General features: G+C 40.4%; 1 protein-coding gene and 1 pseudogene across 4 annotated transcripts in view; both read right to left on the bottom strand.

Annotated features, from left to right (window-relative positions):
• LOC106871403 (coiled-coil domain-containing protein 146) overlaps nucleotides 1-23,139 on the bottom strand; it is a 53,764-nt gene that overhangs the window by 20,895 nt on the left and 9,730 nt on the right. For all 4 annotated transcript variants that reach the window (XM_089361292.1, XM_089361287.1, XM_089361284.1 and 1 more), the window contains 4 exons: nucleotides 8,157-8,214; nucleotides 5,276-5,452; nucleotides 3,671-3,744; nucleotides 1,989-2,216 (listed from right to left, as the gene is read on the bottom strand). In XM_089361292.1, coding sequence (XP_089217418.1) covers nucleotides 1,989-2,216; nucleotides 3,671-3,744; nucleotides 5,276-5,452; nucleotides 8,157-8,214 — 537 coding nt within the window. The remainder of the gene's footprint in view (nucleotides 1-1,988; nucleotides 2,217-3,670; nucleotides 3,745-5,275; nucleotides 5,453-8,156; nucleotides 8,215-23,139) is intronic.
• LOC149137815 (uncharacterized) lies at nucleotides 6,441-7,165 on the bottom strand (annotated as a pseudogene).

Raw genomic sequence — 23,139 nt, 5'->3', positions numbered from 1 at the left:
ATACATATATATACATATATATATATGTATGTGTGCATGTATATATATATATATATATATATATATAAATTTAAGGAATGGAGAAAACGCATGTTATAATTGCATACTTTATTCCTACATATGTTTCAAAGGATTACAACCTGTGTGATCCATAGGGATCTTTGATGTTAAAATTGTAATCGGTCATAATGTCTTATGTTTAAGATGATTCCCATGCATTCCCTGAAGAGAAGGTTACAATTTTAACATCAAAGATCCCTATGGATCACACAGGTTGTAATCCTTTGAAACATATGTAGGAATAAAGTATACAATTATAACATGCGTTTTCTCCATTCCTTAAATTTTTAAATATACTCAAATACCCAAAATTTCAAGGAGTTCCTGCCTTAAAAACAGGAACTAAACCACAGTTATTTTGTGTTCTTTGCTACATTGGTTTCTATTAACCCATTTATTCTATCTGAAGAATTTTTATTCATTAAGATAGAAGAAATACACATAATTATATATATATATATATATATATATATATATATATATATATATATATATATATATATATATATATAAAGAATTTGGGAAAACAAATTCCAAAATCAATCAGGGGCAACCCTTCAACGTTATATGCATCTACAAATCATACTTTGGGGTCTTATTTATCGTATATTTATATATTTATCTATAAATATACAAAGTATCTGATAAAAGTCAATATTAATTCAATTTTGGGGGATTAATTGATATGTGGGTATTCTATTTCAGATAATACAAAAATAACCTAATGAGTATATCTGACAGTAAACTCATTGTATCAGTTTGCACATCAAAAATAATACTTAAAGGATATAACCAAATTTCCAGCAGGGTATATAATATACTTCATTAATTATATCCTACTTTAGTTAATACTCATATTTATTAAACATGAAGGAACTACACATGTTTCGGTATTGGCAGATTACAATATATATACATATACACAACTGTATACCTATATATATACATATATAAATGCATATATGCAATCATTAGATTTACAATTATTCCAACATATCTTCAGGTTCTATTTCAAAATACTATATATCTAATTTTACATCCCTTTAAAAATAAGCAATACAATTAAGTTTATTAAAGATTAAAAATTAAGAATTAAAAATTGAGAATAAAAATTATACTTTGTAATATTAAGAATTAAAATTTATAAATTATATATTATAAATATGAATTAGTGTATATATCAATCATGTAAAATCAAGTATATGTCAAATACAGAATGTGAGATATAAGATTAAACATTAGAATGAAAATGTCCGAGTTTAAATGTGATATATAACAAGAAAAATTCAAATACACACACACACACACACACACATATATATATATATATATATATATATATATATACATACATATATACATATATGTATATATCTATATGTATGTATATGTATATGCTCCTGAACCAGTTGTTAAGTATCTCACCCATGAGGGATCATTGCTTGATGTTTCAAAAGAATTATAGAAATTAATAAAAATTATTGAATCTTCCATTTTCTATCTCCTTTTCACCTTATATATATCTATCTATATATATATATATAAATCATTAAATGATAATCTCTGTCTTTATGGTTGGCAGATAGAACAACAAACACAGCATACTTTTGATTTCTTGTACTTGATTATAATCTACCATGCTGGTGCTATAGATAATTTGAGCAGAGAAATGAGAGTCATAATTAATCTGATGTATTCACAAAACATTATGTAAGTTCATCTTCCATTTATGAACTCAAAGGTTATGTTTGCAAACACCCAGTATACTCTGTATAATCTGAGGGACCTAGATATGCTCAAGTCCCTTTTTATCCTATTTCAACTACCTCAGTGCTTTAATATGACTACAATATAAAGAAGAATGCAATAAATCCAGTTTGGTATTCTATTATTTTGGACAATAAAATAATGTTTAAAAAAATACTCACTTTTCTGTACACTTTTGTGCTAGTCTATCTTTTACTTGTTCAAGGGAGCTCTTCAGTGCATATATGTTTTTCTCTATTTCTAATTTTGATAAGGAAGTCTTCTGAAGACTTTCAACTAGATTCTGCTTTTCTTTGTCTCGTTCCAAACTTATACTCTCTAAACTTCTCAGAGTCTCAAAACATTCATCAAACTCAAGCTGTACAACCATTTTTTTCTTTTCAATCTCTCTAAAAGTGGAAACAAGAAAACAGCGCAGCTAGAGTGCAAAACAATATACTACAAAACTAATTACCAAACAAATTAAAATTAATTAAATTTACATACGAAGGGCATGTGTAACTTAAATCAATTTTAATTAATTTAACTCATAAGATATTTGGTCAACCAGTGACTATAGGAGAAGACACTAGCCAACATGCAGAGCCACCTGTCATTCCTATTTACATTCTGATCTTAATCAGAAGTTTTTCTCTTTGAATATCCAAAACACAATGGGTCTTTTGAGATCCATGAGCTTGGGGTCCTTCTGGGATCTTGGCCATTCTATTTTTCCCCTCTCCTATTTCCTTCCTCAGTTACTTGAGTCAAAATACATGTCTTAGATTACCGAGTATGCTCTATGCTTTACCCCTTGTTCCTTTCTCTCAATGATTCTGGCCTTTCCGCTGTCATCAATCTCTCTCTTTCCTGAGTAGAGGAGTTAATAACAGGTCTTATCTGCCATGCTAGTGCTGGTGCAACCAGAAAATGCACTCAATACACTGTGTAAAGTGATTGACAAAAGGAAGGCCATCCAGCTATAGAAACCAGTTTATAAAAGCAGTGGCTCCCTGTAAGAAATGACTCAGTCAGTGACAACTTGTCTAATCTATGCCAGCATGGAAAGTGAACATGAACTGATAATTACAGAGAGAAGGAAAAAATCCATTAGTTTAATGGTTAATATTTTTCAAGGCAGGTAAGGGAGATTTCTACTAAATTTCATGTGTCTCAATAATTAGGTATGGGCTAGTGTACAAGGCTGCTGACATTAAGACAACTCCATAAATTTTCTTTAATTATCTACATCCCACTATACTTGCTGTATAACCACCACCACCACTGCTGACGCTTCTGCCACCATCACCACCACCACCACCACCACCACCACCGCTATGATGATGATGATGATGATGATGTTGTCTTTTCCTATTCTTGTATGCGATAGACAATCCTCATAATATCTTAATTATTGCAGCATCATATACCAGTTTACATATTTATCTATGTATTTTTTTTTTTTTCCTTTTTTTTTTTTTTCCTTTTTTTTTTTTTTCCTTTTTCAAGTTTAATACCCTTTCTATCATGAACCAGATTACAGCATGGAATGCATTTTATCATGCCACCAGCACTGGAGAGAAGTTGTCTTCAGTAGGACTAAAGAGGCCCCTGTGTCCTGTGTCAGTTTGTATTTGGAGTTATTACCTTCCTACAAGAATTTTCTGGGATGAGGCTGATAGAGTCCTCATCACTGTCAGTCAACAAAAAAAACAAAATTTAGCACTTATCACGAAGAGTTTTTACAGATTACTTTTACTTTAAAACTATATTGTAATTCAAAGGATTGCACTAGTAAGGTTTCCTAGTACAAGATGGTATCAAAAAGTTTGTGGACTTGTTCTAAAATGCACCATATACTTACTGTATCTTTCTGGAAATCTTATCTGCTTCTTTTGCAATTTGATTTGGCTGAGATGCTATTTGATAAAGCTCCATCTGAGTGATTGTAATGAAATCAAAGACAAAAAATAAGCTATGAGGAATTGTATATTCTAAGAAACTTTCTTTTCTATAAAATGTTTAGACATCCCTAGTAATTTTAATAGATGATATCGACTAAACTCTTACTCTTGTTAGTGAGGATTATTTTTTGAGCTTACTTGTTTCTTTGTCAATAAATGTAATATGTTTATGTCTCTCTGTCTCTCTGTCACACTCTAATCCTTCATTATCTAACACAAGATCCCCTCCTCCAACGCCCCCACCCCTCTCAAAATTCCTTGTCTTGTCTTGCAAGTTACTTGATGACCCTGCCAGTACAGGTGCCACGTAAAAAGCATCCAATCCACACTCTAAAGTGGTTGGCATTTGGAAGGGCATCCAGTTGTAAAAATCATGCCAAAACTGACATTGCCTGTGCTAGTGCCATGTAAAAAGCACTGAGTTCACTCTGCTGGGTGGGTGGTTGGTGTTAGGAAGGGCCTTCAGCCATAAAAACCCTGCCAAAACAGATGCAGTAGCCTGAGGCAGTTTTGTACCTGGCTAGCTCTTGTCAACCATAATACCCATGCATGCACGGAAGACAGACGTTAAATGACAATGATAATAATGATAATGATATATACTAAGATGGGTCATTTATATATTAGAATCAATGTTTCTGCTCATTGGTTTTGGAGGTAGAAACTGTAGCACACTTTGTTATGGGGGTGTTCTTCAACCTTCATTGCCATCAGCTTTGTATCCATTCATTAAGTGTGTCATATTCTTATCTTTTCATTGCTTCCAAATACTTAGATAAATACGATTAAAAGTTTACAAGGTTAATGTACTTTATGAAGTACTAATTGGAAACTGCTAATTTAAATAAGATATAACACCATCTTCATTCTCTACTGTTCAGCTTTTCAGCTAAGAAAGAACTCATCTTTATCTTTTATTTTCTATCTTCTACTTGTTTCAGTCATTTGACTGTTGCCATGCTGGGCACTGCCTTGAAATTTTAGTCGAATGTATCGAGCCCAGTACTTATTTTTTTAAAGCCTGATATTTACTCTATCGGTCTCTTTTCCTGAACCACTAAGTTATGTGGATGTAAACACACTAACACCAGTTGTCAAGTAGTGGTGAGGGGAACAAACATAGACACAAAGATGCACACACACACACACATATGTGTATGTATATATATATATATATATATATATATATATATATATATATACACATACACACACACACACGCACGCACGCATGCACGCACGCACGCACGCACACACACACACACACACACACACACAATGGGCTTCTTACAGTTTCTGTCAACCAAATCCACTCACAAAGCTTTGGTTAACCCAAAGCTATAGTAGAAGACACTTGCCCAAGGCGCCACATAGTGGGACTGAACACTGAACCATGTGGTTGGGAAACAAGCTTCTTACCACACAGCCACACCTGCACTTGGATATAGAAATTCAAAAGCTTCAAATTGAGAGCCAACAGAAAAAAATAATATGGAAGGAACAACCTGTATACTTCCAAGCTTTTCTCTTAGGTGTTCACACTCTTCAACCTCCTGTGTTAGCAAAGTGACCTTCTCAGATTTCTCTTCTTGAAGCTGTTTTGTATCAACGCGAGTTTGTTGGGTTCCTTTCTTTAAATCATCAATATATTTCTGAAGATCTTTTAGCCTTGCTTGAACTTCCTATTTTAAAAGCATAAAAAGTTATTAAACTACATTTGATTATTAATTAAGATGGGTGATAGCTAGTGGTTAACTTGCTTTACTACAAACTCAAAGATCTTGAATCCAAACAACCTCAGACAATGCATTGTGTTATTGTGTACAATACAATATCTAAGTAAATTCATCTGAAATTTAGTTTCACTTCAGCTAAAAAAATTACATTGTTGTGATTAACTATCAGTAAAAAAAAAAAAAACCCATTTCTTCTGAGATCTAAACTCACAGAAACATACAGGATTTTCTTTCATATTTCTAATTAGGAGTTGTACAGTGATAGAAAGACAATATTAATTCAATGATTAGAACTATTGTAATTGTTTTAACAAGTTTTCTTTCAGAAAAAAAACCAAAAAAAAAAACCCAAAACACTCAAATTAGTCACATTGTTTTCATATATTACCACTTGAGTTAAACCAATAAAAATACACAAATGTGTTTCAGTGAATAGAATATCCTCACAAGTTGAAGTTACTTGGTTGAAGTCCTAATTATCTGTATGAACTATTGCAGTCTCACTGGGGAAGAATTACATTTTTAAAGCTTCACTATAACATGGAAAATTCTATAATGCAAACTTGTTTTTATACTGACTTCCATGTTATAAAGGATGATGCATTTCTATGAACTTTTTTTCAGAAAAAAATACAACTTCTACAACCGCTACTAGAATTACCATAATGCAGGGTATCCTTGTACTATTACTACTCTAAATTACTAGAGTACCACTACAATGTGGTTATGCACTTGGAGTTCAATATACATGTATCTAATCTCACCTTTTCCATTTTAAAATGATAATAGTGAAATTATTGTGTACAGTGCTCAGGCGCACTACAACTCATTAAAGGTGCATGTACAGTACATAGAATTATATACAAATGTCAGGAAAGTGAACAGTGTATGAGTCATGATATACATGAGTGCATACATATGGAGTGGGGAGATATCAAGTGTAGTGTTGGCAAATTTCAGGAAGCATAGAGATTTTAAAAGATGCAATGTCATGGCAGCTAACAACTAATGCAGGTAATTTGTTCAATGCTTCAGCAACTCTGAGTGTGAAAATAGGTTTCTGAAAGTCATGAGAGCTGTGCTGTTTTCTGACTTTGTAGGCATGCCCACGTGTTAGATACATGGAATTCAAAAAGGCACTCAAGGTTGTTGCTGGCACAATGGTTAATAATTTTGTGGATGTTTACCAAGTCAGCTGCCAGAACTCGGACCTTCAATGTATCCATGCCCAAGGAAGCAAGGCATTCAGAATATGGTAAATGCCTGATGGAGGGTATTTGCTTGGTTGCATGTCTCTGAACAGTTTCCAGGAGGTCAATGCTCTGAGCAAGATAGGGGTTCCAGACTGGTGATGTAAATTCCAACTGTGGCCGCACCATAACCATATACAGCCTTAAATAGATAGCTGGAGAGTGGCTGACAAAGATTTTGCTGAGTGATGCCAAGACACCCTTGGCCTTCTTGACAATTTTAGAGATGTGTTTTGTCCAGCACAAATCGCTGCTGACAGTAATGCCCAGGTTAAAATTCACAAGAAGACTTCTTGATATTAACGTTGTGGAGGAAGTATGTAGACACTGGGTTTTTCCTCCCAAAATGCATAGTGGCACACTTGTCCACAGCCAGCCTGAGTTGCCAGTCCGTGATCCCTTGCTGCATTGTGTGCAGGTCTGATTGCAGGAAATATCTACAGTGCTCAAGATCTATCCTTTTTATATCAAGGTACTATGAGAAATGTTTCTATATTGTGAGAGGCAAGATTCTCTGTATTTGAGCAATACAAAGAGGTGGGAAAAAAACATCAACAACTCTGAAAGATGTTTATTATTACTATAAAGTATTGTGATTAGCACATAGGGTTTTCAACAACTTGGAATGGCAAGTGAACAAGCTATTTAACTGATTTTACAGTAGAGCAGTGAAATTATTTGGTTCTTTCATCCTTCCTAACTGCTAAAACAAAGTATGGTCTAACCATTGTGCTAAGTTTTACAGTGATTGCGTTGATATATTTGCATAAATACCACCTTGAAGAATTTTTAGTCAAATGAATCAACTCCAGTTGATGTTGAGGAGGTTGAGGTTGGTAATGCTGAATTTTATGAGGAAACCAAATGTGTCTCTCTTTTCAACTCTACCCTATTATTTCCATTCACTTTTTTATAATGTGAGTAACTATGAAGTTCCTCTACAAAAAGAAACCTGTTCTATTCTCATCCTTTCTTTCATACTTTAACATAATCTACTAGCAAAAAGCTGCCCCTCCTCTCTCTCTCTCTCTCTCTCATGTAGCCCCACTCATATAGCTGGTGCCATGAGAAAAAGGCACCCAATACATTTTGTAGAGTAGTGAATGTTAGGGAAGGACATCCAGCCATGGGAAACATATATAAAGTATAGATTTGGTGGTACAAATAGGAGAAATGGAACCCAATGTGCAAAATAAGGTGCAAAAACACCTTTAAAAAAAATTAAGGTGAGATTAGAGACCACATAGCCATGTTCTCATTCAATGCTTTAAAAACAATTATGAGTTTTAAAAAAAGTGCTTTAAGACTTTAAAGGTTCGTTTCAAAATGTTATATGCAAATTTTAAAACAATAATGTTTTCCTATTAAATGAATAATGAATGGCAATGAATGAAACTCACCCCTGGTTTTGGTTGTCTGTTGACTTCTTTTTCTATAACCATTTTCTCATCAACCAAACTATATTAAGAATATTAATAAAATGAAACAACTATATTAATAATATTGAAAAACTTTATTAAATAAAAGATATATCTTAAATAAAAATAGATAAAAGTAATAAGAAACTAAGATAACTCATGTGAGAAAATAAATCATAGCAAGAAAATAAATATTAAAGAATGGTGCAATATCCTTTTATCCTTTTATCCTTTTATTTGTTTCAATCATTAGACTGTGGCCAGGCTGGGGCATTGCCTTGAAGAATTTTTAGTCAAATGAACCAACTCCAATACTTTTTTTTTAGCCAGAACTTATTTTTTATTCTATTGGTCACTTTTGCCAAACTGCTAAGTAATGGGGACATAAACACACCAACACCAGTTGTCAAGCAATGATAGGGGACAAACACAAACACACACTCACACGCATACATACATATGCATATATATATATATATATATATATATATATATATATATATATATATATATATATGTATGTATGTATATATATATATATATATATATTTATATATATATATATATATATATATATATATATATATACATACATACATATATATATATGTAACCGCAATCATCAGAATCGTATACAGAGTTGCCCACCGCCATGGGTGTGCGTGTATATGGTTCTGCTAATTACAGCTTAATGGTACCTTAATCCCCTGAGATTGCAGATACTATTTCTGAATCTCTTTGATTCTTTAGATGTGTTGGCCTCCTTATAATTAATCGATATTAATTAATATATGATTAATTACCAAATTTTATAATAATATTTTACCCATTACCCATGTTCTCATACTGAATATATACGACACAGTAAATATTTTCTGCAGATATATTCCTGGAATTAGCGCGCCAAAACGAAGACTTTTGAATTTTACCATTAAGCTGTAATTAGCAGAACCATATACATGCGGTGGACAACTCTGTATACGATTCTGATGATTGCGGTTACATTACAAATCAGGCTGAAGAAGAATGGACAATCGGTAAGATTGTTAAATCCGAAACCGGTACCTGTTTAAGAATGCTTTTTTATGTGATTTTAAATGTCTTGCCCGCTCACGTTTTGGTATGCTGCTATATTTCATGTTGAGAACAATTTAGGTCTTAATAGACACAAGATGTGATCTATTTCTAGCACATTAATTGTCCACATTAGTGGTCAACGTTATTTTTTTAAAATGTACCTTAAGCCCCTGAGATTGCAGATACTATTTCTGAATCTCTTTGATTCTTTAGATGTGCTGGCCTCCTGATAATTAATCGATATTAATTAATATATGATTAATTACCAGGTTTTATAATTATATATATATATATATATATATATATATATATATATATATATATATATATATATATACTTTATTTAAAAGCAGCAGAAATATAACAAAAACACCGTTACTCTGAGTTTCACGTTCCCGTTCATCGGACAGTTTTGCTGCTTTTAAATAAAGCATATTACTCTACCTCTGGTATTTGAGTACTCTTTTTTTCCACCTTGTTGCACATTTCATGTGCTTACTCCGGTATATATATATATATATATATATATATATATATATATATATATATATATATGTATATATATATATATATATATATATATATATATATATATATATATATATATATATGCATATATATATATATAGATGTATGTATGCATGCATGCATGCATGCATGCATGCATGTATGTATGTATGTATGACAGGTTTCTTTCAGTTTCTGTAAAACAAATTCACTGACAAGGCTTTGGTCAGCCTGAGGCTATAGTAAAAGACACTTGCCCAAAGTGTCATGCAGTGGGACTGAACCTGAAACTATGTGGTTGTGGTCAGGAAGCAAGCTTCTTACCACACAACCATGCCTGTGCCTAAACCAAAGTTATGAAGTACACATATAGATTTCTAAACATTGACACATGGTCACCAATTTAGAGTTGGGTGCAGCATTTAAACTAATTTCTTCTATATTTGACTGATACTTTATTTTATCAAACACAAAAGGATGAAATGCAAACCAGTGTCAACAGTATTTGAACTGAGAACATAAGAGCTGTAACTAAATACTGTGTTTGTCCAATGCTCTAATGCCAGTTCAATACTGAGAAATAATACCAAGTCCACATAACTTTTGTGGTATGATGTCAGCAACTGGGGAGCTGACCGCTGACCGGAACCGTGAACTGACCGGAACGGCGAGCTGACCGTAAGAGGAAGAAGAGCAAAGGGAGCCTCGGTAGGGATTTCAGGCCCTTTTCGAACGGGGTTGTTGTGACGAGAGGACGTGCCAAGCGATCGTCTAGGTGTTGGGAGAAGCAGCTGCTATTTCTAGTGTTCTTCGGGTTGGGCCAGCCGCGAGGATCGGACACCACAGGACAGACTCGTGCAAAGGAAGGCAAACGAGGTAAGCCGATTACTTCTACTCGCACGCATACACCACAGCTTTATGATAAGATTTGATAGCATTAGTATTATTTGCTTAAATGATTAAAATAATGCAGTGCTGGCCAGTGCCAGTGATGCTTGAAAGATATGCAAAAGGAACCCATGCCAGTGACATGCAAAAGGAACCCATGCCAGTGACATGCAAAAGGAACCCATGCCAGTGACATGTAAAAGGAACCCATGCCAGTGACATGCAAAAGGAACCCATGCCAGTGACATGCAAAAGGAACCCATGCCAGTGACATGTAAAAGGAACCCATGCCAGTGACATGCAAAAGGAACCCATGCCAGTGACATGCAAAAGGAACCCATGCCAGTGACATGTAAAAGGAACCCATGCCAGTGACATGCAAAAGGAACCCATGCCAGTGACATGCAAAAGGAACCCATGCCAGTGACATGCAAAAGGAACCCATGCCAGTGACATGTAAAAGGAACCCATGCCAGTGACATGTAAAAGGAACCCATGCCAGTGACATGCAAAAGGAACCCATGCCAGTGACATGCAAAAGGAACCCATGCCAGTGACATGCAAAAGGAACCCATGCCAGTGACATGTAAAAGGAACCCATGCCAGTGACATGTAAAAGGAACCCATGCCAGTGACATGCAAAAGGAACCCATGCCAGTGACATGTAAAAGGAACCCATGCCAGTGACATGCAAAAGGAACCCATGCCAGTGACATGTAAAAGGAACCCATGCCAGTGACATGCAAAAGGAACCCATGCCAGTGACATGCAAAAGGAACCCATGCCAGTGACATGCAAAAGGAACCCATGCCAGTGACATGTAAAAGGAACCCATGCCAGTGACATGCAAAAGGAACCCATGCCAGTGACATGCAAAAGGAACCCATGCCAGTGACATGTAAAAGGAACCCATGCCAGTGACATGTAAAAGGAACCCATGCCAGTGACATGTAAAAGGAACCCATGCCAGTGACATGCAAAAGGAACCCATGCCAGTGACATGCAAAAGGAACCCATGCCAGTGACATGCAAAAGGAACCCATGCCAGTGACATGTAAAAGGAACCCATGCCAGTGACATGTAAAAGGAACCCATGCCAGTGACATGCAAAAGGAACCCATGCCAGTGACATGTAAAAGGAACCCATGCCAGTGACATGCAAAAGGAACCCATGCCAGTGACATGCAAAAGGAACCCATGCCAGTGACATGCAAAAGGAACCCATGCCAGTGACATGTAAAAGGAACCCATGCCAGTGACATGTAAAAGGAACCCATGCCAGTGACATGTAAAAGGAACCCATGCCAGTGACATGCAAAAGGAACCCATGCCAGTGACATGTAAAAGGAACCCATGCCAGTGACATGCAAAAGGAACCCATGCCAGTGACATGTAAAAGGCACCCATGCCAGTGACATGCAAAAGGAACCCATGCCAGTGACATGTAAAAGGAACCCATGCCAGTGACATGCAAAAGGAACCCATGCCAGTGACATGTAAAAGGAACCCATGCCAGTGACATGTAAAAGGAACCCATGCCAGTGACATGCAAAAGGAACCCATGCCAGTGACATGTAAAAGGAACCCATGCCAGTGACATGCAAAAGGAACCCATGCCAGTGACATGTAAAAGGAACCCATGCCAGTGACATGTAAAAGGAACCCATGCCAGTGACATGCAAAAGGAACCCATGCCAGTGACATGTAAAAGGAACCCATGCCAGTGACATGTAAAAGGAACCCATGCCAGTGACATGCAAAAGGAACCCATGCCAGTGACATGTAAAAGGAACCCATGCCAGTGACATGCAAAAGGAACCCATGCCAGTGACATGTAAAAGGAACCCATGCCAGTGACATGCAAAAGGAACCCATGCCAGTGACATGTAAAAGGAACCCATGCCAGTGACATGTAAAAGGAACCCATGCCAGTGACATGCAAAAGGAACCCATGCCAGTGACATGTAAAAGGAACCCATGCCAGTGACATGTAAAAGGAACCCATGCCAGTGACATGCAAAAGGAACCCATGCCAGTGACATGTAAAAGGAACCCATGCCAGTGACATGCAAAAGGAACCCATGCCAGTGACATGTAAAAGGAACCCATGCCAGTGACATGTAAAAGGAACCCATGCCAGTGACATGCAAAAGGAACCCATGCCAGTGACATGCAAAAGGAACCCATGCCAGTGACATGCAAAAGGAACCCATGCCAGTGACATGCAAAAGGAACCCATGCCAGTGACATGTAAAAGGAACCCATGCCAGTGACATGTAAAAGGAACCCATGCCAGTGACATGCAAAAGGAACCCATGCCAGTGACATGTAAAAGGAACCCATGCCAGTGACATGCAAAAGGAACCCATGCCAGTGACATGTAAAAGGAACCCATGCCAGTGACATGTAAAAGGAACCCATGCCAGTGACATGCAAAAGGAACCCATGCCAGTGACATGCAAAAGGAACCCATGCCAGTGACATGCAAAAGGAACCCATGCCAGTGACATGCAAAAGGAACCCATGCCAGTGACATGTAAAAGGAACCCATGCCAGTGACATGTAAAAGGAACCCATGCCAGTGACATGCAAAAGGAACCCATGCCAGTGACATGTAAAAGGAACCCATGCCAGTGACATGTAAAAGGCACCTGTGCCAGTGACATGTAAAAGGAACCCATGCCAGTGACATGTAAAAGGCACCTGTGCCAGTGACATGTAAAAGGAACCCATGCCAGTGACATGTAAAAGGCACCTGTGCCAGTGACATGTAAAAGGAACCCATGCCAGTGACATGCAAAAGGAACCCATGCCAGTGACATGCAAAAGGAACCCATGCCAGTGACATGTAAAAGGAACCCATGCCAGTGACATGTAAAAGGAACCCATGCCAGTGACATGCAAAAGGAACCCATGCCAGTGACATGTAAAAGGAACCCATGCCAGTGACATGTAAAAGGAACCCATGCCAGTGACATGTAAAAGGAACCCATGCCAGTGACATGCAAAAGGAACCCATGCCAGTGACATGTAAAAGGAACCCATGCCAGTGACATGCAAAAGGAACCCATGCCAGTGACATGTAAAAGGAACCCATGCCAGTGACATGTAAAAGGAACCCATGCCAGTGACATGTAAAAGGCACCTGTGCCAGTGACATGTAAAAGGAACCCATGCCAGTGACATGTAAAAGGCACCTGTGCCAGTGACATGTAAAAGGAACCCATGCCAGTGACATGCAAAAGGAACCCATGCCAGTGACATGTAAAAGGAACCCATGCCAGTGACATGTAAAAGGCACCTGTGCCAGTGACATGTAAAAGGAACCCATGCCAGTGACATGTAAAAGGCACCTGTGCCAGTGACATGTAAAAGGAACCCATGCCAGTGACATGTAAAAGGCACCTGTGCCAGTGACATGTAAAAGGAACCCATGCCAGTGACATGCAAAAGGAACCCATGCCAGTGACATGCAAAAGGAACCCATGCCAGTGACATGTAAAAGGAACCCATGCCAGTGACATGTAAAAGGAACCCATGCCAGTGACATGCAAAAGGAACCCATGCCAGTGACATGTAAAAGGAACCCATGCCAGTGACATGTAAAAGGAACCCATGCCAGTGACATGTAAAAGGAACCCATGCCAGTGACATGCAAAAGGAACCCATGCCAGTGACATGTAAAAGGAACCCATGCCAGTGACATGCAAAAGGAACCCATGCCAGTGACATGTAAAAGGAACCCATGCCAGTGACATGTAAAAGGAACCCATGCCAGTGACATGTAAAAGGCACCTGTGCCAGTGACATGTAAAAGGAACCCATGCCAGTGACATGTAAAAGGCACCTGTGCCAGTGACATGTAAAAGGAACCCATGCCAGTGACATGCAAAAGGAACCCATGCCAGTGACATGCAAAAGGAACCCATGCCAGTGACATGTAAAAGGAACCCATGCCAGTGACATGTAAAAGGAACCCATGCCAGTGACATGCAAAAGGAACCCATGCCAGTGACATGTAAAAGGAACCCATGCCAGTGACATGTAAAAGGAACCCATGCCAGTGACATGTAAAAGGAACCCATGCCAGTGACATGCAAAAGGAACCCATGCCAGTGACATGTAAAAGGAACCCATGCCAGTGACATGCAAAAGGAACCCATGCCAGTGACATGTAAAAGGAACCCATGCCAGTGACATGCAAAAGGAACCCATGCCAGTGACATGTAAAAGGAACCCATGCCAGTGACATGTAAAAGGAACCCATGCCAGTGACATGTAAAAGGAACCCATGCCAGTGACATGCAAAAGGAACCCATGCCAGTGACATGTAAAAGGAACCCATGCCAGTGACATGCAAAAGGAACCCATGCCAGTGACATGTAAAAGGAACCCATGCCAGTGACATGTAAAAGGAACCCATGCCAGTGACATGTAAAAGGCACCTGTGCCAGTGACATGTAAAAGGAACCCATGCCAGTGACATGTAAAAGGCACCTGTGCCAGTGACATGTAAAAGGAACCCATGCCAGTGACATGCAAAAGGAACCCATGCCAGTGACATGCAAAAGGAACCCATGCCAGTGACATGTAAAAGGAACCCATGCCAGTGACATGTAAAAGGAACCCATGCCAGTGACATGCAAAAGGAACCCATGCCAGTGACATGTAAAAGGAACCCATGCCAGTGACATGTAAAAGGAACCCATGCCAGTGACATGTAAAAGGAACCCATGCCAGTGACATGCAAAAGGAACCCATGCCAGTGACATGTAAAAGGAACCCATGCCAGTGACATGCAAAAGGAACCCATGCCAGTGACATGTAAAAGGAACCCATGCCAGTGACATGTAAAAGGAACCCATGCCAGTGACATGCAAAAGGAACCCATGCCAGTGACATGTAAAAGGAACCCATGCCAGTGACATGTAAAAGGAACCCATGCCAGTGACATGTAAAAGGAACCCATGCCAGTGACATGCAAAAGGAACCCATGCCAGTGACATGTAAAAGGAACCCATGCCAGTGACATGCAAAAGGAACCCATGCCAGTGACATGTAAAAGGAACCCATGCCAGTGACATGTAAAAGGAACCCATGCCAGTGACATGTAAAAGGAACCCATGCCAGTGACATGCAAAAGGAACCCATGCCAGTGACATGTAAAAGGAACCCATGCCAGTGACATGTAAAAGGAACCCATGCCAGTGACATGCAAAAGGAACCCATGCCAGTGACATGTAAAAGGAACCCATGCCAGTGACATGCAAAAGGAACCCATGCCAGTGACATGTAAAAGGAACCCATGCCAGTGACATGTAAAAGGAACCCATGCCAGTGACATGCAAAAGGAACCCATGCCAGTGACATGTAAAAGGAACCCATGCCAGTGACATGTAAAAGGAACCCATGCCAGTGACATGTAAAAGGAACCCATGCCAGTGACATGCAAAAGGAACCCATGCCAGTGACATGTAAAAGGAACCCATGCCAGTGACATGCAAAAGGAACCCATGCCAGTGACATGTAAAAGGAACCCATGCCAGTGACATGTAAAAGGAACCCATGCCAGTGACATGTAAAAGGAACCCATGCCAGTGACATGTAAAAGGAACCCATGCCAGTGACATGTAAAAGGAACCCATGCCAGTGACATGTAAAAGGAACCCATGCCAGTGACATGCAAAAGGAACCCATGCCAGTGACATGTAAAAGGAACCCATGCCAGTGACATGCAAAAGGAACCCATGCCAGTGACATGTAAAAGGCACCTGTGCCAGTGACATGTAAAAGGAACCCATGCCAGTGACATGTAAAAGGCACCTGTGCCAGTGACATGTAAAAGGAACCCATGCCAGTGACATGCAAAAGGAACCCATGCCAGTGACATGCAAAAGGAACCCATGCCAGTGACATGTAAAAGGAACCCATGCCAGTGACATGTAAAAGGAACCCATGCCAGTGACATGCAAAAGGAACCCATGCCAGTGACATGTAAAAGGAACCCATGCCAGTGACATGTAAAAGGAACCCATGCCAGTGACATGTAAAAGGAACCCATGCCAGTGACATGCAAAAGGAACCCATGCCAGTGACATGTAAAAGGAACCCATGCCAGTGACATGCAAAAGGAACCCATGCCAGTGACATGTAAAAGGAACCCATGCCAGTGACATGTAAAAGGAACCCATGCCAGTGACATGCAAAAGGAACCCATGCCAGTGACATGTAAAAGGAACCCATGCCAGTGACATGTAAAAGGAACCCATGCCAGTGACATGTAAAAGGAACCCATGCCAGTGACATGCAAAAGGAACCCATGCCAGTGACATGTAAAAGGAACCCATGCCAGTGACATGCAAAAGGAACCCATGCCAGTGACATGTAAAAGGAACCCATGCCAGTGACATGTAAAAGGAACCCATGCCAGTGACATGTAAAAGGAACCCATGCCAGTGACATGTAAAAGGAACCCATGCCAGTGACATGTAAAAGGAACCCATGCCAGTGACATGTAAAAGGAACCCATGCCAGTGACATGCAAAAGGAACCCATGCCAGTGACATGTAAAAGGAACCCATGCCAGTGACATGCAAAAGGAACCCATGCCAGTGACATGTAAAAGGAACCCATGCCAGTGACATGTAAAAGGAACCCATGCCAGTGACATGCAAAAGGAACCCATGCCAGTGACATGTAAAAGGAACCCATGCCAGTGACATGTAAAAGGAACCCATGCCAGTGACATGTAAAAGGAACCCATGCCAGTGACATGCAAAAGGAACCCATGCCAGTGACATGTAAAAGGAACCCATGCCAGTGACATGCAAAAGGAACCCATGCCAGTGACATGTAAAAGGAACCCATGCCAGTGACATGTAAAAGGAACCCATGCCAGTGACATGTAAAAGGAACCCATGCCAGTGACATGTAAAAGGAACCCATGCCAGTGACATGTAAAAGGAACCCATGCCAGTGACATGTAAAAGGAACCCATGCCAGTGACATGCAAAAGGAACCCATGCCAGTGACATGTAAAAGGAACCCATGCCAGTGACATGCAAAAGGAACCCATGCCAGTGACATGTAAAAGGAACCCATGCCAGTGACATGTAAAAGGAACCCATGCCAGTGACATGCAAAAGGAACCCATGCCAGTGACATGTAAAAGGAACCCATGCCAGTGACATGTAAAAGGAACCCATGCCAGTGACATGTAAAAGGAACCCATGCCAGTGACATGTAAAAGGAACCCATGCCAGTGACATGTAAAAGGAACCCATGCCAGTGACATGTAAAAGGAACCCATGCCAGTGACATGCAAAAGGAACCCATGCCAGTGACATGTAAAAGGAACCCATGCCAGTGACATGTAAAAGGAACCCATGCCAGTGACATGTAAAAGGAACCCATGCCAGTGACATGTAAAAGGAACCCATGCCAGTGACATGTAAAAGGAACCCATGCCAGTGACATGTAAAAGGAACCCATGCCAGTGACATGTAAAAGGAACCCATGCCAGTGACATGTAAAAGGAACCCATGCCAGTGACATGTAAAAGGAACCCATGCCAGTGACATGTAAAAGGAACCCATGCCAGTGACATGTAAAAGGAACCCATGCCAGTGACATGTAAAAGGAACCCATGCCAGTGACATGTAAAAGGAACCCATGCCAGTGACATGTAAAAGGAACCCATGCCAGTGACATGCAAAAGGAACCCATGCCAGTGACATGTAAAAGGAACCCATGCCAGTGACATGTAAAAGGAACCCATGCCAGTGACATGTAAAAGGAACCCATGCCAGTGACATGCAAAAGGAACCCATGCCAGTGACATGTAAAAGGAACCCATGCCAGTGACATGTAAAAGGAACCCATGCCAGTGACATGCAAAAGGAACCCATGCCAGTGACATGTAAAAGGAACCCATGCCAGTGACATGTAAAAGGAACCCATGCCAGTGACATGTAAAAGGAACCCATGCCAGTGACATGTAAAAGGAACCCATGCCAGTGACATGTAAAAGGAACCCATGCCAGTGACATGTAAAAGGAACCCATGCCAGTGACATGTAAAAGGAACCCATGCCAGTGACATGTAAAAGGAACCCATGCCAGTGACATGTAAAAGGAACCCATGCCAGTGACATGTAAAAGGAACCCATGCCAGTGACATGTAAAAGGAACCCATGCCAGTGACATGTAAAAGGAACCCATGCCAGTGACATGTAAAAGGAACCCATGCCAGTGACATGTAAAAGGAACCCATGCCAGTGACATGTAAAAGGAACCCATGCCAGTGACATGCAAAAGGAACCCATGCCAGTGACATGCAAAAGGAACCCATGCCAGTGACATGCAAAAGGAACCCATGCCAGTGACATGTAAAAGGAACCCATGCCAGTGACATGTAAAAGGAACCCATGCCAGTGACATGTAAAAGGAACCCATGCCAGTGACATGCAAAAGGAACCCATGCCAGTGACATGCAAAAGGAACCCATGCCAGTGACATGCAAAAGGAACCCATGCCAGTGACATGTAAAAGGAACCCATGCCAGTGACATGTAAAAGGAACCCATGCCAGTGACATGTAAAAGGAACCCATGCCAGTGACATGTAAAAGGAACCCATGCCAGTGACATGCAAAAGGCACCCATGCCAGTGACATGCAAAAGGAACCCATGCCAGTGACATGTAAAAGGAACCCATGCCAGTGACATGTAAAAGGAACCCATGCCAGTGACATGCAAAAGGAACCCATGCCAGTGACATGTAAAAGGAACCCATGCCAGTGACATGCAAAAGGAACCCATGCCAGTGACATGCAAAAGGAACCCATGCCAGTGACATGCAAAAGGAACCCATGCCAGTGACATGTAAAAGGAACCCATGCCAGTGACATGTAAAAGGAACCCATGCCAGTGACATGTAAAAGGAACCCATGCCAGTGACATGTAAAAGGAACCCATGCCAGTGACATGTAAAAGGAACCCATGCCAGTGACATGCAAAAGGAACCCATGCCAGTGACATGTAAAAGGAACCCATGCCAGTGACATGTAAAAGGAACCCATGCCAGTGACATGCAAAAGGAACCCATGCCAGTGACATGTAAAAGGAACCCATGCCAGTGACATGTAAAAGGAACCCATGCCAGTGACATGTAAAAGGAACCCATGCCAGTGACATGTAAAAGGAACCCATGCCAGTGACATGTAAAAGGAACCCATGCCAGTGACATGTAAAAGGAACCCATGCCAGTGACATGTAAAAGGAACCCATGCCAGTGACATGTAAAAGGAACCCATGCCAGTGACATGTAAAAGGAACCCATGCCAGTGACATGTAAAAGGAACCCATGCCAGTGACATGTAAAAGGAACCCATGCCAGTGACATGTAAAAGGAACCCATGCCAGTGACATGCAAAAGGAACCCATGCCAGTGACATGCAAAAGGAACCCATGCCAGTGACATGCAAAAGGAACCCATGCCAGTGACATGTAAAAGGAACCCATGCCAGTGACATGTAAAAGGAACCCATGCCAGTGACATGTAAAAGGAACCCATGCCAGTGACATGCAAAAGGAACCCATGCCAGTGACATGCAAAAGGAACCCATGCCAGTGACATGCAAAAGGAACCCATGCCAGTGACATGTAAAAGGAACCCATGCCAGTGACATGTAAAAGGAACCCATGCCAGTGACATGTAAAAGGAACCCATGCCAGTGACATGTAAAAGGAACCCATGCCAGTGACATGCAAAAGGCACCCATGCCAGTGACATGCAAAAGGAACCCATGCCAGTGACATGTAAAAGGAACCCATGCCAGTGACATGTAAAAGGAACCCATGCCAGTGACATGCAAAAGGAACCCATGCCAGTGACATGTAAAAGGAACCCATGCCAGTGACATGCAAAAGGAACCCATGCCAGTGACATGCAAAAGGAACCCATGCCAGTGACATGCAAAAGGAACCCATGCCAGTGACATGTAAAAGGAACCCATGCCAGTGACATGTAAAAGGAACCCATGCCAGTGACATGTAAAAGGAACCCATGCCAGTGACATGTAAAAGGAACCCATGCCAGTGACATGCAAAAGGCACCCATGCCAGTGACATGCAAAAGGAACCCATGCCAGTGACATGTAAAAGGAACCCATGCCAGTGACATGTAAAAGGAACCCATGCCAGTGACATGCAAAAGGAACCCATGCCAGTGACATGTAAAAGGAACCCATGCCAGTGACATGCAAAAGGAACCCATGCCAGTGACATGTAAAAGGCACCCATGCCAGTGACATGCAAAAGGAACCCATGCCAGTGACATGTAAAAGGAACCCATGCCAGTGACATGTAAAAGGAACCCATGCCAGTGACATGTAAAAGGAACCCATGCCAGTGACATGTAAAAGGAACCCATGCCAGTGACATGTAAAAGGAACCCATGCCAGTGACATGCAAAAGGCACCCATGCCAGTGACATGTAAAAGGAACCCATGCCAGTGACATGCAAAAGGAACCCATGCCAGTGACATGTAAAAGGAACCCATGCCAGTGACATGTAAAAGGAACCCATGCCAGTGACATGTAAAAGGAACCCATGCCAGTGACATGTAAAAGGAACCCATGCCAGTGACATGTAAAAGGAACCCATGCCAGTGACATGCAAAAGGAACCCATGCCAGTGACATGTAAAAGGAACCCATGCCAGTGACATGCAAAAGGAACCCATGCCAGTGACATGTAAAAGGCACCCATGCCAGTGACATGCAAAAGGAACCCATGCCAGTGACATGTAAAAGGAACCCATGCCAGTGACATGTAAAAGGAACCCATGCCAGTGACATGTAAAAGGAACCCATGCCAGTGACATGTAAAAGGAACCCATGCCAGTGACATGTAAAAGGAACCCATGCCAGTGACATGCAAAAGGCACCCATGCCAGTGACATGTAAAAGGAACCCATGCCAGTGACATGCAAAAGGAACCCATGCCAGTGACATGTAAAAGGAACCCATGCCAGTGACATGTAAAAGGAACCCATGCCAGTGACATGTAAAAGGAACCCATGCCAGTGACATGTAAAAGGAACCCATGCCAGTGACATGTAAAAGGAACCCATGCCAGTGACATGTAAAAGGAACCCATGCCAGTGACATGTAAAAGGAACCCATGCCAGTGACATGCAAAAGGCACCCATGCCAGTGACATGTAAAAGGAACCCATGCCAGTGACATGCAAAAGGAACCCATGCCAGTGACATGTAAAAGGAACCCATGCCAGTGACATGTAAAAGGAACCCATGCCAGTGACATGTAAAAGGAACCCATGCCAGTGACATGTAAAAGGAACCCATGCCAGTGACATGCAAAAGGCACCCATGCCAGTGACATGTAAAAGGAACCCATGCCAGTGACATGCAAAAGGAACCCATGCCAGTGACATGTAAAAGGAACCCATGCCAGTGACATGTAAAAGGAACCCATGCCAGTGACATGTAAAAGGAACCCATGCCAGTGACATGTAAAAGGAACCCATGCCAGTGACATGCAAAAGGAACCCATGCCAGTGACATGTAAAAGGAACCCATGCCAGTGACATGTAAAAGGAACCCATGCCAGTGACATGTAAAAGGAACCCATGCCAGTGACATGTAAAAGGAACCCATGCCAGTGACATGCAAAAGGCACCTGTGCTGGTTACACATAAAAGGCACCCCTATTGGTGACATTTAAAAAATACCCAGTACACTCTGTGGAGTGGTTAACATTAGGAAGGACATCCAACTGTAGAAACCAAGCCAAAACAGATTGGAGCCTGGTGCAGCTCTCCGGCTTATCATCTCCAGTCAAAATGTCTAACCAGCATGGAAAACAGATGTCAAATGATGATAATGATGCTGATGATTAGTCTACAAGCTGACATTATTTTTGCTTAGATTTCTGATGCTTACTACATTAAGTATGTTAACTCTAATTTAACTATTGTTCATAGATTAAGTTCATATCTCACTGTTGAGTGATTTTAGTTGTAAAGACACAGCTGAGTGATTAGTAAGCAAGGCAATCAGCTTTAAAAGTACTTGCTTTAATAAGAAAAACAAATCCAAACAGACTAGCATAGGAAAATGAATGAAAAATACTAAAAAAATAAATTAAAAAATAAAGATACAAAGGTATAAATATAAATATTGATATAAGATTTAGCAAAAATTGAAGCAGTGACATGACTGGATTTAGAAAGTTAAATAATAAAACAGGAAAGTGAAGTATAAAATAATATTCTTGAAATTATTGTGGGTAGGTGTGTGAGCAACAGCTGAGATTTGAAGGCAAAAAATTAATGGCTTGACACTACTGTATGGTTAAGAAGTTTGCTTCAATAATATGAATATTTTGGTTCAATTCCAATGGGGGCACCTTGGGCAAGTGTATCCTCTGCCTGAACCTTAAATTGATTAAAGCCTTGTGAGTGCAATTTGATA

Source organism: Octopus bimaculoides, chromosome 1 (assembly GCF_046866305.1).
Source record: "Octopus bimaculoides isolate indiv1 chromosome 1, ASM4686630v1, whole genome shotgun sequence".
NCBI classification, from domain to species: Eukaryota; Metazoa; Mollusca; class Cephalopoda; order Octopoda; family Octopodidae; genus Octopus; species Octopus bimaculoides.
This window is presented reverse-complemented; position numbering and strand designations above follow the sequence as displayed.